Here is a 16987-nt window from a genome sequence, read left to right as displayed (position 1 = left end):
ACCCTCCGGAGCGTTTGCAATCGACAGGAGCATGTTGTTTCTTACACGACCACTAGAGGTGCTACACTTTAAAACGTGACTCTGGGTCGTATTTAGCTGCTGAACAATCGACCTATATGGTCGTTTTTTGTAGGAGGACAGGCTGTAATATTGCCATATCTGATTTACTGTGTGGAGATTTGGGGAAACACGTACAAAACCAACCTACAGCCGTTATGCACAATACAAAAAAGGGCTATAAGAGTTATCAATAATGTTGAATATCTTGAACACACTAATGTATTCTTTTTGAAGTCACACATATTGAAGTTCATTGATTTGGTTAAATTTAAAACGGCACAAATCATGTACAGAGCCAGACATAATCTACTTCCTAGGAAATTAAAAACATTGTTCATAGACAGAGAGGGTGGGTATAATTTGAGAGGAAATCTACATTTTAAACAACTCAAGGTCAGAACAACTCTGAGAAGTATGAGTATAACAATCTGTGGGGTGATTTTATGGAATGGTTTGAAGCAGGAGTTCAAACAAAGCACACGCATAATTCAGTTTAAAAGGATGTACAGAAACACTTTTTTGGAAAAATATGAGAATGAAGAAAGGTGATTGAAGATGAGAAATTATTGTATATGTATGTATAAATGTAAATGTATGTAGGAATAACTTGCATAATGATTTAAAGGACAATCATTGATCAAGTAAGGGGTGGGAATTAATAAGCATTTGCTTCCTCCTGCTCCCTTTCGGACACATATGATTTATTATTATTATTATTATGAAGACTTTTTTTGTTTTTTTTGTTGAATATACAAATATTACCATGAATGTGGATAAATACTGTATTATAACAATACGGTACTCTGTTTTTCACATTTGTTATTTTTTATTTGTTATTTTTGAATCTGTTCGAAATAAAGACTGAAAAGAAAAAAAAAAAGAAAAAAAAAATCTGCTGCTGCGAAAATGTGGGGCAGGGCTGAAAAGTGGGGGGGCCAATGGCCCCCCCGCTTCCGGCGCCCTTGATAACAGTATATATATATATATATATATATATATACTATATATATATATACTGGGTTGATATACAATACAGCTTTATTTATATACTGCCGTGTTATAGTCACGAAATACAATGAATCTATTTATACGTTCACCAACATGATGTTGCCATTGTTTTAGTTTCTCACGGAACGATAACGCTACAACAACAAAGCGGCGTCCATTTTGTATTTTGCGAGTGTGGAATTACTATAGATTACACCAAATACACAACTAATATATACAAACAGAGAGAGTACATACCTTTCCTGAAGTTCATAATCAGGGTTGCCTGCTGTTGTCTCTGTGTTCTCTGTTCGCTGTGTTGTGTTCGTGGCTGCTGTGCTGGAGCGGTTGTGCGGCTGCTTCTGCTCCGTCTGTGCGTAAAGCAGCCGCTGCTGGCATTATTCATACTACGCAGGATCCTATCTCTGGAACCCATTGGTCGATTTGGGTGATTGACACCTTTTTTGAAACTTTGGAGCCAATAGAATCGAGGGGGGGGGTTAGTAAATCCCGCTTTACACTTACGTCAAGGAGAGAGAGGCTTGCGTAAACAGCACGTGAGAAAGCCTAAACCCGGACTGCAAAACTTTATACCTACGATGCAGCCATGAATGTAATGATGGATTATCAGGAACAATTCTAAAGTGACTAAGAGACATTGGATTAACCTTGAGCAGCGTTTTTATTCCCTTGAACACGACTTTTGATCACAAAACAGCAACGGTAAAACATAATTATTGTTATGCTTTAGAACACTGTTGTTGTTTTCTTGCTCTGTTCTGGCTGCTCGCTCAGTGAGTTTGTGTCCTACATTGATGATACTTATATACAAATAATCTGTGGAGTATCAGCTTTCAGCTGATATGTAGTTTGTGCAGAACATATTAAGTTTTAAAGATCGTTTTTGCTAGTTAGCACCGGAAGTAGCATCAGCCTGTTTTCACTAAGGGCTAATGCTAACGCTTCTTGTGAGACTTGTGTTTTGTTTCGATAAAAATGGCTCATATCATTAGGTTGCTGAGTTTTTTCCCGTTATTTGAGTATAAGACATTCATAGGTTTTTAAATATTAAGAAGCCCCCAGACGCTGTCTCCTGCAGTGACGTGTTTTTCCGCCCGGTATCGGGGGGGCCGGGTTTAAGAGGTTAATAAATATAAAATAAAAAACAGATTAGAAGTAGTCGCATATTAAAAGATATAGATACATAGAATAACAAAATATCTTAACTTTATTCAGAATTTAAATCATAAACGCTACAAATATGTTTCATAAACCAGCAATTAATAGGATAGACAACAGGTGTAATGATCGCAGGCAATCCTGCCTCCTCTGGCAAGCTGGGTGTAATCACCCTAATTACAGAGCCCAGTGCTGCATCCTCAAGGAGGGTTTCAATAGTAGCTGTGTGCGATCCTAGTAGACGGAAGCGGGTAGACGGGAGGCACCTCTACTGAGTCAGGACAGGCAGCCGGTAAGAACATCCATACAAATCTGCATAAAGTGAACTTCTACATCAAAATAAAAAATATTGAAAAGAAGCTTTGTCACTGGAGTGAAATCCTATTCCCAAAGTCCGGTAGACGCCTCATCCCTTTTCAAGTGAGGATTACACCCAAAAAAACCAGGAAACTTGACACACACACACTGAATAAACGACTGAGACTCATGTTTCTTTTTCCCACTCACTTTATTCATTGTTTTTGGTTCCATTAGTAATACAATCACAATAAAAAGGTACAACAGCGTGCTCTGAGGAATTACATCTGATCTGATCCTCTTCCTGGGTAGTAATCTATATTTCAGTTCTCATTCACTTCCTGTTTCCCTTCTTTAACACTCAGGTAGCTTTCAGGCTGTGCACATTTAAAAACAGACAGTATATTAAAGAAGAAATTATATATATATATATATATATATATATATATATATATATATATATATATATATATATATATATATATATATATATATACCAGTGCATATAGTAAAAGAAGCCCTTTTCATTATTTCCTCCACATAGGGTTGCAAAATTCCGGGAATTTTAAAAGATGGAAACTTTCCACGGGAATTAACGGGAATTTATGGGAATAAACTGGGAATTTTCAAAATGGAAGGTTGGCTCTTCATAGGGAACTTACATATAGTTGGGGAAAGTATATTTTAGCATAATCTTGACTAAAACAAACAGATGCCATTCAAGTACACTTGAATATCCATGCCATAGCACATTGCTTACTGCATGGCTATTGAGATCACACAAAGGTTCGCAACAGGCTCACACATGTGAGAGTGGAAAAACTGGTTGGCATTCGGGCAAACCTAAGGCCCTTTGAGCCGGACACAGAGCCATCCTCAACAAGGCTGGACAGTGACATTGCAGAGGAAGAGGAAGAGTGTGATGTTGATGAGGCCCAGGAAGAGCCCGTTGACTGAAAGGCTTTAGCCAAAATGCAGAGGTTTGCTTGAAGGAAGAATTGCATGTTTAATGGGACCTTGTGGAGGGAGAAGGGCTCTTTTCATTTAACAATTTGAATGGGACTTTGTGGGGATTTTTGGATGGGGGGTGCATTTTTGTTCATTTTTTAATGAGCGGGGTTGTGGGGATGAGTAATATTTAACTCAGCATTCCTGTTTTCGTTCTTCAATGAAACAAATAATTGTTCAATAAAATAATTAAAACTTGTTCTGTTCTACTTAAAAAAAAAAAAAATCTGTTGAAATGTCATGTTTTTTGTTTTCCCATGGAAACTTTCCGGAAATGTACCGGAAATGTTCCGCCAATTCCGCCGCAACCCTACCCCCATAGTAAAATAACCCCTTTTGATTATTATCCCCACATCATAAAGAAGTTAAAGCTCAGAATAACTGGAGTCCTCAGGAATAATCTCAGATAATGTGCCGGCTCAGTTTCACAGCAACAAGACCTTCATTTCCACCGTCAGGAATCAGCTGAGAACACAGAGAAACTGCTGAGTCATGGTTTATACACTGCTGCTTTTGTGTTAATCAAGGAACTCTTTAAACATTGTGTTAATTAAGGAACTCGTTAAACATTGTGTTAATTAAGGAACTCTTTAAACATTGTGTTAATCAAGGAACTCGTTAAACATTGTGTTAATCAAGGAACTCATTAAACATTGTGTTAATCAAGGAACTCTTTAAACATTGTGTTAATCAAGGAACTCGTTAAACATTGTGTTAATCAAGGATCTCGTTAAACATTGTGTTAATCAAGGAACTCGTTAACAATTGTGTTAATCAAGAAACTCGTTAAACATTGTGTAAATCAAGGAACTCTTTAAACATTGTGTTAATCAAGGAACTCGTTAAACATTGTGTTAATCAAGGATCTCGTTAAACATTGTGTTAATCAAGGAACTCGTTAACAATTGTGTTAATCAAGAAACTCGTTAAACATTGTGTTAATCAAGGAACTCTTTAAACATTGTGTTAATCAAGGAACTCGTTAACAATTGTGTTAATCAAGGAACTCTTTAAACATTGTGTTAATTAAGGAACTCGTTAAACATTGTGTTAATCAAGGAACTCGTTAACAATTGTGTTAATCAAGGAACTCTTTAAACATTGTGTTAATCAAGGAACTCTTTAAACATTGTGTTAATTAAGGAACTCGTTAAACATTGTGTTAATCAAGGAACTCGTTAAACATTGTGTTAATTAAGGAACTCGTTAGGAAGAACAAATGAAGGTGCTGCCTACCATGCAAAGCTCTTCAGTTTCTCCATCCCATAGTGATGAGGGCCGCGTTCCCATCAGCGTATATAGCAGATCTGCGCCTCCTGCGAGCTGCCCCCCCACAGCTCTGTACGCAGACAGGAAGTTAGTTTCACAGACAGGAAGTGAGCTTCACAGACAGGACGTTAGCTTCACAGACAGGAAGTTGGCTTCACAGACAGGAAGTTAGCTCCGCAGACAGGAAGTTAGCTTCGCAGACAGGAAGTTAGCTTCGCAGACAGGAAGTTAGCTTTACAGACACTGTCACTGCCCGATCCAATATGATCTAGCTGCGGCCGCGGACAGTACACAACACTACACGACACTACACGACACTACGGTGGCTGAGAAGGGTCTAGCTGCGGCCGCGAAAGTTGTACTTCCAAATATGGTCAGAAGAGAGCACGCCCAACATGTGAGACGCTGACACAAGGATATTTAAGGAGACATGGAGGTTTACAGACAACAAACAATATGGCGCACCGAGTACAGGTAATTAACGTATTGTGGTTTTAGATATAATTACATACTATTTAGGTTCTCGTTTGTTTGTCGATGTGGCTGTTTAGCGCAGTGTAATTGTGTTTATTTAGCTGATTTGTATTTTAAATATTAAATGTAAAGGAATGGAATACATATATATATATATATATATATATATACATATATATATATATATATATATATATATATATCTTAGCTCCTAGCTTGACATGCTCGACGTTCAGTTAGCATGTCAAGCTAAGATATATGTATATATCTTAGCTTGACAGATGGAACAATGCATGTACTCTAATTTTTACAAGAATCTGATTTTGTGTAAGTTTTAAATATTAATTGAAGGTGTCTTTCACATTTGAATGTTTTTTATTTAAAATATGTATTAGCTGCTATACTGTAGACATGTAAATATGTATAATTATTATTTTAAGTGTGGTTTAAAGTTAAATGGTAGTTATTGGGTAGAGCCACGTAACCCAGGTGGATGCAATCAGGTAATTAGGACAGAGCCTCTGTTTTTAGATGGGGTTTGTGGCTATGCTGTAGGCCTGACATTTAAACTAGCTGAAGGGCTTGCTGTTCGAACCACAGGGAAATCTAGAGGTTGTTTTGTGCATAACATATCAACCAAAGAGTAGAGCTGGCTGAATCAGATGGAGTTACACTTTTTTCTTTTTTTTTTCAACAAGATATCAAGACACAAAATGTGCTCTACCAAATGGTGGCGCTGGCAGTTAAAGGGTTACCTTCTGAAAGTGAGGAAGTATGACCACCTTTGTCACATAGGATTATACAGGCCAGTCCATTGCTGCTTGTTTAAGGAGTTAACTATTTCCAATATTAAAGTAGCTTAAATTGTATTCTATTGTATTCACCTATAGACAAACAACACAACACTCCGTGATGGAGCACGCCCAGAGCTCAACAAATTGGACTCGGACACCTTCCAGTGTCCATTTTGTGAAAGGACCGGGTCACACCCTGGTCTGATGGCTCATTTGCAGAGCCACCAGAGGTCACTTGTGAAATATGGAGGTAAGTAAATCTATAATTCTATATGATCATTGTATACTTCATCACATTACTTGTTAGATGTGTTTTAATGCCTCACTCATTACATGTGTTATTTCTGTGCCCCAGGACATCTTTGGTGTAAATTAATTTTGAATTAGAAATTGAACATTAAAATTTGATTTATATTCAGGTTATGAATTGTTAATAATGCTCGAATAGTATCCTTATTTGGGGTAGGCACAATATGAGCATAATCACACATTCAATCTGCAAAAATTCAGTTTATAGGCAAAAATATTATTGTTGGTGACATGATTATTTATTGCTCTCGCACAAACACCTTGTTTCAAATAGCATATTTACAAGAAATTCATTTTGGTTTGTTTCTCGAATCCTCTAAACCACTTTCTGTCTCTTTTTTAGGTTATAATGTTTATAAATGCCATCTCAAATGTGTGGCCAGCAGCCATTATCACTGTGGCTTTTGCCCAACAATCATTGGGAGAAAGGAGATGTTCTTCACTTTAAAAACTGCTGCACCGAACATCCAACTACGTTGGCGGCGGCCCCAGCAACCACAACGACTCCTCCAGTGATGGCCCCGACGGCCGCTCCAGTGATAGCTCAGATGGCCGCTCCAGTGATAGCTCCGGCTGCTGCAGCAACATGGCACAATATTTCCACATCCCCCAAAATTGATGTCAAAGCACTAAACCACAACATGTTGTTTTTGTAGCCTACAACTAAAAAGGAAAAACCTACAAATGCACATACAAAGGCACCACTCATCCAAAACATCGGACATCACAGCAAATCACCACCTAAAATCACCTTTAAGGGTCCTGTGCCTCACCTGTCATACTCCAATCAACGTAACGGCAAAACAACTAAAGAAAAACTAAATAGTAATAATAATAAAATGTCTCCACTGATCTGTGTTGTAAATGTGATTTATGTTTGATTCCAATCGCTTTTTATAGTCAAAATCAGCAAATTTGCCGAGCTCCGCTACAACTACGGGTAGCGATGAGAAGTGAGGCAGGGACGAGCTCTGCCTCACGTAAGCCCACGAGAACTGGCTGGAGCGCGGGCACTAATGTAGCGCGGACACTTATTTTGTCAGCGCGCTCAAGCCAGTTACTGTGTGGTGAGGTGAGGCACAGATGAGCTCTGCCTCACCTCAGAATGCGTCACCCCACAGAAACTGTCTGGAAAGCGGGCCCTAAGCGCATGCCTGCACCATCTCACTGTATGTCACCAATGTAATGTTTGTAGATCCCTTTATTACATTTATCCTCGCCATCCATAGTCTCTAAATAACTTATTTCACGTATATATTTAGGCTCGCTGGTCTCATCATACAACGGCAATGAAAAAAGCACCAGGGGAGGCAGCCATAACCTCTGCCGCACTGAAGGGGGCGCAAGTGAGCCCACAGGTTCTTGTTGCTACTGTTATTCTACGCAGAGACGGTAGACGCGAACAACAAACTAGACTTTTGAAACTAGAGGAAGATAAGGAGGACTTTTACAAAAAAGTAATAGAGATTGTTGTCCAGAAGGATAGCATGGACTTCATCTTCAAGTCAAGGTGAGACCACCATTGTAATGCAAATGGAATCTTACGAAGAAAGAACAATCCAATATTTAAATTGTGGGTAGGCCTATCCTTTTATTGAACGGTCTGTTTAAAATGAATCGAAGCATCAGACTAAAAAAGCTTTTGAAAATAACCGAATATTTCGATTAAGGTCAAAATATAATATTTGTAAATCTGACTCTGAAAGAGTCAGTGCCTCACCAGCCATGAACCTCACCAGCCATGAACGTCACTGGTATCACCTGTCAGTTGGAAACATGCAACAGGGCATATGACTATGCACGGAGAAGTGGGTTAGTCGGGTTTGACTGCGTCCATGTCCAGTCCTTGACGAAAGCCCTCTGGCCACCAATTCACGATGAAGGGATTCTCACAGACATGGTAGTGGGTTACTACTCCTAAAACACATACTACATAGAACTTATGGTACATGCAACATTTGTTTTGTGTGGTACTGTGTCATTCTGAATCGAGCCTGGATCATTTTTGGAGGAGTTAAACCGTGCATGTCAAAAATAATGGTTGACTGTCTACAGCTGCCCCTGGACACTGACGAGGACCACTCCTATAACAGGAGGCCTTACAGCTTCCTTCCTAAAGAGTCGGTTAGTGAATGTGTACTCTGTGTATTAGTACTCGGTGTATTAGCACTCTGTGTACTCGGTGTACTCGGTGTACTCGGTGTACTCGGTGTACTCGGTGTACTCGGTGTATTAGTACTCTGTGTATTAGCACTGTGTATTAGCACTCTGTGTATTAGTACTCTGTGTACTCTGTGTATTAGTACTCTGTGTATTAGCACACTCTGTGTACTCTGTGTATTAGTACTATGTGTATTAGCACTCTGTGTATTAGCACTCTGTGTACTCTGTGTATTAGCACTCTGTGTACTCTGTGTATTAGTACTCTGTGTACTCTGTGTATTAGTACTCTGTGTACTCTGTGTATTAGCACTATGTGTACTCTGTGTATTAGCACTATGTGTACTCTGTGTATTAGCACTCTGTGTATTAGTACTGTGTATTAGTACTCGGTGTATTAGCACTCTGTGTACTCTGTGTATTAGCACTCTGTGTACTCTGTGTATTAACTCTCTGTGTACTCTGTGTATTAGCACTCTGTGTATTAGCACTCTGTGTATTAGTACTCGGTGTATTAGTACTCTGTGTATTAGTACTCTGTGTGTTAGTACTCTGTGTATTAGCACTCTGTGTACTCTGTCTATTAGTACTCTGTGTCCTCTGTCTATTAGTAATCTGTGTACTCTGTGTATTAGCAATCTGTGTACTCTGTGTATTAGCAATCTGTGTACTCTGTGTATTAGTACTCAGTGTATTAGTACTCGGTGTATTAGCACTGTGTACTCTGTGTATTAGCACTCTGTGTATTAGCACTCTGTGTACTCGGTGTATTAGCACTGTGTACTTGGTGTATTAGTACTCTGTGTACTCTGTGTATTAGTAGTCTGTGTACTATGTGTATTAGCACTCTGTGTATTAGTACTCTGTGTATTAGTACTCGGTGTATTAGCACTCTGTGTACTCTGTGTACTCTGTGTATTAGCACTCTGTGTATTCTGTGTATTAGTACTCTGTGTACTCTGTGTATTAGCACTCTGTGTATTAGCACTCGGTGTACTCTGTGTATTAGTACTCTGTGTATTAGTACTCTGTGTACTCTGTGTATTAGCACTCTGTGTATTAGTACTCGGTGTATTAGCACTCTGTGTATTAGCACTCTGTGTATTAGCACTCTGTGTACTCTGTGTATTAGCACTCTGTGTATTAGTACTCTGTGTATTAGCACTCTGTGTATTAGTACTCTGTGTATTAGCACTCTGTGTACTCTGTGTATTAGTACTCTGTGTATTAGTAATCTGTGTATTAGCACTCTGTGTATTAGTACTCGTGTTGTATTAGTTACTCTTGTGTACTCTGTGTATTAGTACTCGGTGTACTCTGTGTATTAGTAATCTGTGTATTAGTACTCTGCGTATTAGTACTCAGTGAATTAGTACTCGGTGTATTAGTACTCGGTGTATTAGCACTCTGTGTATTAGTACTCGGTGTATTAGTACTCTGTGTACTCTGTGTATTAGTACTCGGTGTACTCGGTGTATTAGCACTCGGTGTTTTAGCACTCGGTGTACTCTGTGTATTAGTACTCTGTGTACTCTGTGTATTAGTACTCTGTGTACTCTGTGTACTCTGTGTATTAGTACTCTGTGTACTCTGTGTATTAGTACTCGGTGTATTAGTACTCAGTGTATTAGCACTCTGTGTACTCTGTGTATTAGCACTCTGTGTATTAGTACTCTGTGTATTAGCACTCTGTGTATTAGTACTCGGTGTATTAGTACTCTGTGTACTCTGTGTATTAGTACTCGGTGTACTCTGTGTATTAGTAATCTGTGTATTAGTACTCTGCGTATTAGTACTCAGTGAATTAGTACTCGGTGTATTAGTACTCGGTGTATTAGCACTCTGTGTATTAGTACTCGGTGTATTAGTACTCTGTGTACTCTGTGTATTAGTACTCGGTGTACTCTGTGTATTAGTACTCTGCGTATTAGTACTCAGTGAATTAGTACTCGGTGTATTAGCACTCTGTGTATTAGCACTCTGTGTACTCGGTGTATTAGCACTCTGTGTACTCGGTGTATTAGCACTCTGTGTATGAGCACTCTGTGTACTCTGTGTACTCGGTGTATTAGCACTCTGTGTACTCGGTGTATTAGTACTCTGTGTATTAGTACTCTGTGTACTCTGTGTATTAGTACTCTGTGTACTCTGTGTATTAGTACTCTGTGTATTAGTACTCGGTGTATTAGCACTCTGTGTACTCTGTGTATTAGTACTCTGTGTAGTCTGTGTATTAGCACTCTGTGTATTCTGTGTATTAGTACTCTGTGTACTCTGTGTATTAGCACTCGGTGTATTAGCACTCTGTGTATTAGTACTCGGTGTATTAGCACTCTGTGTATTAGTACTCGGTGTATTAGCACTCGGTGTTTTAGCACTCGGTGTACTCTGTGTATTAGTACTCTGTGTACTCTGTGTATTAGTACTCTGTGTACTCTGTGTACTCTGTGTATTAGTACTCAGTGTATTAGTACTCAGTGTATTAGCACTCTGTGTACTCTGTGTATTAGCACTCTGTGTATTAGTACTCTGTGTATTAGCACTCTGTGTATTAGTACTCTGTGTACTCTGTGTATTAGCACTCTGTGTACTCTGTGTATTAGTACTCTGTGTACTCTGTGTATTAGTACTCTGTGTATTAGTACTCTGTGTATTAGTACTCGGTGTATTAGTACTCTGTGTACTCTGTGTATTAGCACTCTGTGTACTCTGTGTATTAGTACTCTGTGTACTCTGTGTATTAGCACTCTGTGTACTGTGTGTATTAGCACTCTGTGTATTAGTACTCTGTGTATTAGTACTCTGTGTATTAGCACTCTGTGTACTCTGTGTATTAGTACTCGGTGTATTAGCACTCTGTGTACTCTGTGTATTAGTACTCGGTGTACTCTGTGTATTAGTACTCTGTGTATTAGCACTCTGTGTACTCTGTGTACTCTGTGTATTAGCACTCTGTGTATTAGTACTCGGTGTACTCTGTGTATTAGCACTCTGTGTACTGTGTGTATTAGTACTCTGTGTATTAGCACTCTGTGTACTCTGTGTACTCTGTGTATTAGCACTCTGTGTACTCTGTGTATTAGTACTCGGTGTACTCTGTGTATTAGTACTCTGTGTATTAGCACTCTGTGTACTCTGTGTATTAGTACTCGGTGTGTACCGGAGTGCAGGCCTGGCCCTGTGTGGGGCACAGCTCCAGTTTGCAGTGCAGGTAGATTTCACTGCTTGCTCCAGAGAACTCGAACATGTTGAAGGAGAACACGCTGGACGTTCCCTGTCCGTTTCCCTGCATCTGCACCGTATCATCAGCAGGGTTCGGACATCTGCCCGGAGACAGGAAATACACACCATGAAGTCTCAGAGTTCATTCTGTTCCAACAGTCAGAGTTCATTCTGTTCCAACAGTCAGAGTTCATTCTGTTCCAACAGTCAGAGTTTATTCTGTTCCAACAGTCAGAGTTTATTCTGTTCCAACAGTCAGAGTTTATTCTGTTCCAACAGTCAGAGTTTATTCTGTTCCAACAGTCAGAGTTTATCTGTTCCTAACAGTCAGAGTTTATTCTGTTCTAAACAGTCAGAGTTATTCTGTTCTAACAGTCAGAGTTTATTATGTTCCAACAGTCAGAGTTTATTCTGTTCTAACAGTCAGAGTTATTCTGTTCCAACAGTCAGAGTTTATTCTGTTCCAACAGTCAGAGTTCATTCTGTTCTAACAGTCAGAGTTTATTCTGTTCCAACAGTCAGAGTTTATTCTGTTCTAACAGTCAGAGTTTATTCTGTTCTAACAGTCAGAGTTTATTCTGTTCCAACAGTCAGAGTTTATTCTGTTCTAACAGTCAGAGTTTATTCTGTTCTAACAGTCAGAGTTTATTCTGTTCTAACAGTCAGAGTTTATTCTGTTCTAACAGTCAGAGTTATTCTGTTCTAACAGTCAGAGTTTATTCTGTTCTAACAGTCAGAGTTTATTCTGTTCTAACAGTCAGAGTTTATTCTGTTCTAACAGTCAGAGTTTATTCTGTTCCAACAGTCAGAGTTTATTCTGTTCTAACAGTCAGAGTTTATTCTGTTCCAACAGTCAGAGTTTATTCTGTTCCAACAGTCAGAGTTCATTCTGTTCCAACAGTCAGAGTTTATTCTGTTCTAACAGTCAGAGTTTATTCTGTTCTAACAGTCAGAGTTTATTCTGTTCTAACAGACAGAGTTTATTCTGTTCCAACAGTCAGAGTTCATTCTGTTCTAACAGTCAGAGTTCATTCTGTTCTAACAGTCAGAGTTTATTCTGTTCCAACAGTCAGAGTTTATTCTGTTCTAACAGTCAGAGTTTATTCTGTTCTAACAGTCAGAGTTTATTCTGTTCTAACAGTCAGAGTTTATTCTGTTCCAACAGTCAGAGTTTATTCTGTTCCAACAGTCAGAGTTCATTCTGTTCTAACAGTCAGAGTTTATTCTGTTCTAACAGTCAGAGTTCATTCTGTTCCAACAGTCAGAGTTCATTCTGTTCTAACAGTCAGAGTTCATTCTGTTCTAACAGTCAGAGTTTATTCTGTTCCAACAGTCAGAGTTTATTCTGTTCCAACAGTCAGAGTTTATTCTGTTCCAACAGTCAGAGTTTATTCTGTTCCAACAGTCAGAGTTTATTCTGTTCCAACAGTCAGAGTTTATTCTGTTCCAACAGTCAGAGTTTATTCTGTTCCAACAGTCAGAGTTTATTCTGTTCTAACAGTCAGAGTTTATTATGTTCCAACAGTCAGAGTTCATTCTGTTCCAACAGTCAGAGTTTATTCTGTTCTAACAGTCAGAGTTTATTCTGTTCTAACAGTCAGAGTTTATTCTGTTCTAACAGTCAGAGTTTATTCTGTTCTAACAGTCAGAGTTTATTCTGTTCCAACAGTCAGAGTTTATTCTGTTCTAACAGTCAGAGTTTATTCTGTTCCAACAGTCAGAGTTTATTCTGTTCTAACAGTCAGAGTTTATTCTGTTCCAACAGTCAGAGTTTATTCTGTTCTAACAGTCAGAGTTTATTCTGTTCTAACAGTCAGAGTTTATTCTGTTCTAACAGTCAGAGTTCATTCTGTTCTAACAGTCAGAGTTTATTATGTTCTAACAGTCAGAGTTTATTCTGTTCCAACAGTCAGAGTTCATTCTGTTCCAACAGTCAGAGTTTATTCTGTTCTAACAGTCAGAGTTTATTCTGTTCTAACAGTCAGAGTTTATTCTGTTCTAACAGTCAGAGTTTATTCTGTTCTAACAGTCAGAGTTTATTCTGTTCTAACAGTCAGAGTTTATTCTGTTCTAACAGTCAGAGTTTATTCTGTTCTAACAGTCAGAGTTTATTCTGTTCTAACAGTCAGAGTTTATTCTGTTCTAACAGTCAGAGTTTATTCTGTTCTAACAGTCAGAGTTTATTCTGTTCTAAACAGTCAGAGTTTATTCTGTTCTAACAGTCAGAGTTTATTCTGTTCTAACAGTCAGAGTTTATTTCTAGTTCTAAACAGTCAGAGTTTATCTGTTCCAACACTCAGAGTTTATTCTGTTCCAACAGTCAGAGTTTATTCTGTTCTAACAGTCAGAGTTTTATTCTGTTCCAACAGTCAGAGTTTATTCTGTTCTAACAGTCAGAGTTTATTCTGTTCCAACAGTCAGAGTTTATTCTGTTTCCAACAGTCAGAGTTTATTCTGTTCCAACAGTCAGGTTATTCTGTTCTAACAGTCAGAGTTTATTCTGTTCCAACAGTCAGAGTTTATTCTGTTCCAACAGTCAGAGTTTATTCTGTTCCAACAGTCAGAGTTTATTCTGTTCCAACAGTCAGAGTTTATTCTGTTCCAACAGTCAGAGTTTATTCTGTTCCAACACTCAGAGTTTATTCTGTTCTAACAGTCAGAGTTTATTCTGTTCCAACAGTCAGAGTTTATTCTGTTCCAACAGTCAGAGTTTATTCTGTTCCAACAGTCAGAGTTTATTCTGTTCCAACAGTCAGAGTTTATTCTGTTCCAACAGTCAGAGTTCATTCTGTTCTAACAGTCAGAGTTTATTCTGTTCCAACAGTCAGAGTTCATTCTGTTCTAACAGTCAGAGTTCATTCTGTTCCAACAGTCAGAGTTTATTCTGTTCCAACAGTCAGAGTTTATTCTGTTCCAACAGTCAGAGTTCATTCTGTTCTAACAGTCAGAGTTCATTCTGTTCCAACAGTCAGAGTTCATTCTGTTCTAACAGTCAGAGTTCATTCTGTTCTAACAGTCAGAGTTCATTCTGTTCCAACAGTCAGAGTTCATTCTGTTCTAACAGTCAGAGTTTATTCTGTTCTAACAGTCAGAGTTCATTCTGTTCTAACAGTCAGAGTTTATTCTGTTCTAACAGTCAGAGTTTATTCTGTTCTAACAGTCAGAGTTTATTCTGTTCTAACAGTCAGAGTTTATTCTGTTCTAACAGTCAGAGTTTATTCTGTTCTAACAGTCAGAGTTTATTCTGTTCCAACAGTCAGAGTTTATTCTGTTCCAACAGTCAGAGTTTATTCTGTTCTAACACTCAGAGTTTATTCTGTTCTAACAGTCAGAGTTTATTCTGTTCTAACAGTCAGAGTTTATTCTGTTCCAACAGTCAGAGTTTATTCTGTTCTAACAGTCAGAGTTCATTCTGTTCTAACAGTCAGAGTTTATTCTGTTCTAACAGTCAGAGTTTATTCTGTTCTAACAGTCAGAGTTTATTCTGTTCCAACAGTCAGAGTTTATTCTGTTCTAACAGTCAGAGTTTATTCTGTTCTAACAGTCAGAGTTTATTCTGTTCTAACAGTCAGAGTTTATTCTGTTCCAACAGTCAGAGTTTATTCTGTTCTAACAGTCAGAGTTTATTCTGTTCCAACAGTCAGAGTTTATTCTGTTCTAACAGTCAGAGTTTATTCTGTTCCAACAGTCAGAGTTTATTCTGTTCCAACAGTCAGAGTTTATTCTGTTCTAACAGTCAGAGTTCATTCTGTTCCAACAGTCAGAGTTCATTCTGTTCTAACAGTCAGAGTTCATTCTGTTCTAACAGTCAGAGTTTATTCTGTTCTAACAGTCAGAGTTCATTCTGTTCTAACAGTCAGAGTTTATTCTGTTCTAACAGTCAGAGTTTATTCTGTTCTAACAGTCAGAGTTTATTCTGTTCCAACAGTCAGAGTTTATTCTGTTCTAACAGTCAGAGTTTATTCTGTTCCAACAGTCAGAGTTTATTCTGTTCTAACAGTCAGAGTTTATTCTGTTCTAACAGTCAGAGTTTATTCTGTTCTAACAGTCAGAGTTTATTCTGTTCTAACAGTCAGAGTTTATTCTGTTCCAACAGTCAGAGTTTATTCTGTTCCAACAGTCAGAGTTTATTCTGTTCTAACAGTCAGAGTTTATTCTGTTCCAACAGTCAGAGTTCATTCTGTTCTAACAGTCAGAGTTTATTCTGTTCCAACAGTCAGAGTTCATTCTGTTCCAACAGTCAGAGTTTATTCTGTTCCAACAGTCAGAGTTCATTCTGTTCTAACAGTCAGAGTTCATTCTGTTCTAACAGTCAGAGTTTATTCTGTTCTAACAGTCAGAGTTTATTCTGTTCTAACAGTCAGAGTTCATTCTGTTCCAACAGTCAGAGTTTATTCTGTTCTAACAGTCAGAGTTCATTCTGTTCTAACAGTCAGAGTTTATTCTGTTCCAACAGTCAGAGTTTATTCTGTTCTAACAGTCAGAGTTTATTCTGTTCTAACAGTCAGAGTTTATTCTGTTCCAACAGTCAGAGTTTATTCTGTTCCAACAGTCAGAGTTTATTCTGTTCTAACAGTCAGAGTTTATTCTGTTCTAACAGTCAGAGTTTATTCTGTTCTAACAGTCAGAGTTTATTCTGTTCTAACAGTCAGAGTTTATTCTGTTCTAACAGTCAGAGTTTATTCTGTTCCAACAGTCAGAGTTTATTCTGTTCCAACAGTCAGAGTTTATTCTGTTTCAACAGTCAGAGTTTATTCTGTTCTAACAGTCAGAGTTTATTATGTTCTAACAGTCAGAGTTTATTCTGTTCTAACAGTCAGAGTTTATTCTGTTCTAACAGTCAGAGTTTATTCTGTTCTAACAGTCAGAGTTTATTCTGTTTTAACAGTCAGAGTTTATTCTGTTCCAACAGTCAGAGTTTATTCTGTTCCAACAGTCAGAGTTTATTCTGTTCTAACAGTCAGAGTTTATTCTGTTCCAACACTCAGAGTTTATTCTGTTCTAACAGTCAGAGTTTATTCTGTTCTAACAGTCAGAGTTTATTCTGTTCTAACAGTCAGAGTTTATTCTGTTCCAACAGTCAGAGTTTATTCTGTTCCAACAGTCAGAGTTTATTCTGTTCTAACAGTCAGAGTTTATTCTGTTCTAACAGTCAGAGTTTATTCTGTTCTAACAGTCAGAGTTCATTCTGTTCTAACAGTCAGAGTTTATTCTGTTCTAACAGTCAG

General features: G+C 38.1%; 1 protein-coding gene across 2 annotated transcripts in view; it reads right to left on the bottom strand.

Moving 5' to 3' along the window:
- Positions 1 to 2715: 2715 nt before the first annotated feature.
- The window catches only part of LOC117551988 (alpha-tectorin-like), a 39517-nt gene continuing 25245 nt past the window's right edge, over positions 2716 to 16987 (bottom strand). The window contains exons 16-20 of one of the 2 annotated variants that reach the window (XR_004569884.1): positions 11698 to 11860; positions 4768 to 4870; positions 3849 to 3996; positions 3019 to 3027; positions 2716 to 2970 (exon numbers count right to left, since the gene is read on the bottom strand). Coding sequence is in view for 1 of the 2 variants with exons in the window: in XM_034225102.1 (XP_034080993.1) it covers positions 4781 to 4870; positions 11698 to 11860 (253 nt within the window). In the remaining variant the exon portion in view is untranslated. Of the gene's footprint in view, positions 2971 to 3013; positions 3997 to 4767; positions 4871 to 11697; positions 11861 to 16987 lie in introns of those variants that run through there. The other variant, XM_034225102.1, reaches the window with a different exon arrangement.

Source organism: Gymnodraco acuticeps, unplaced genomic scaffold (genome assembly GCF_902827175.1).
Source record: "Gymnodraco acuticeps unplaced genomic scaffold, fGymAcu1.1, whole genome shotgun sequence".
Lineage (NCBI taxonomy): Eukaryota > Metazoa > Chordata > Actinopteri > Perciformes > Bathydraconidae > Gymnodraco > Gymnodraco acuticeps.
Note: the sequence above shows the minus strand (reverse complement) of the source record. Positions and strands in the feature narration are given on the sequence as shown.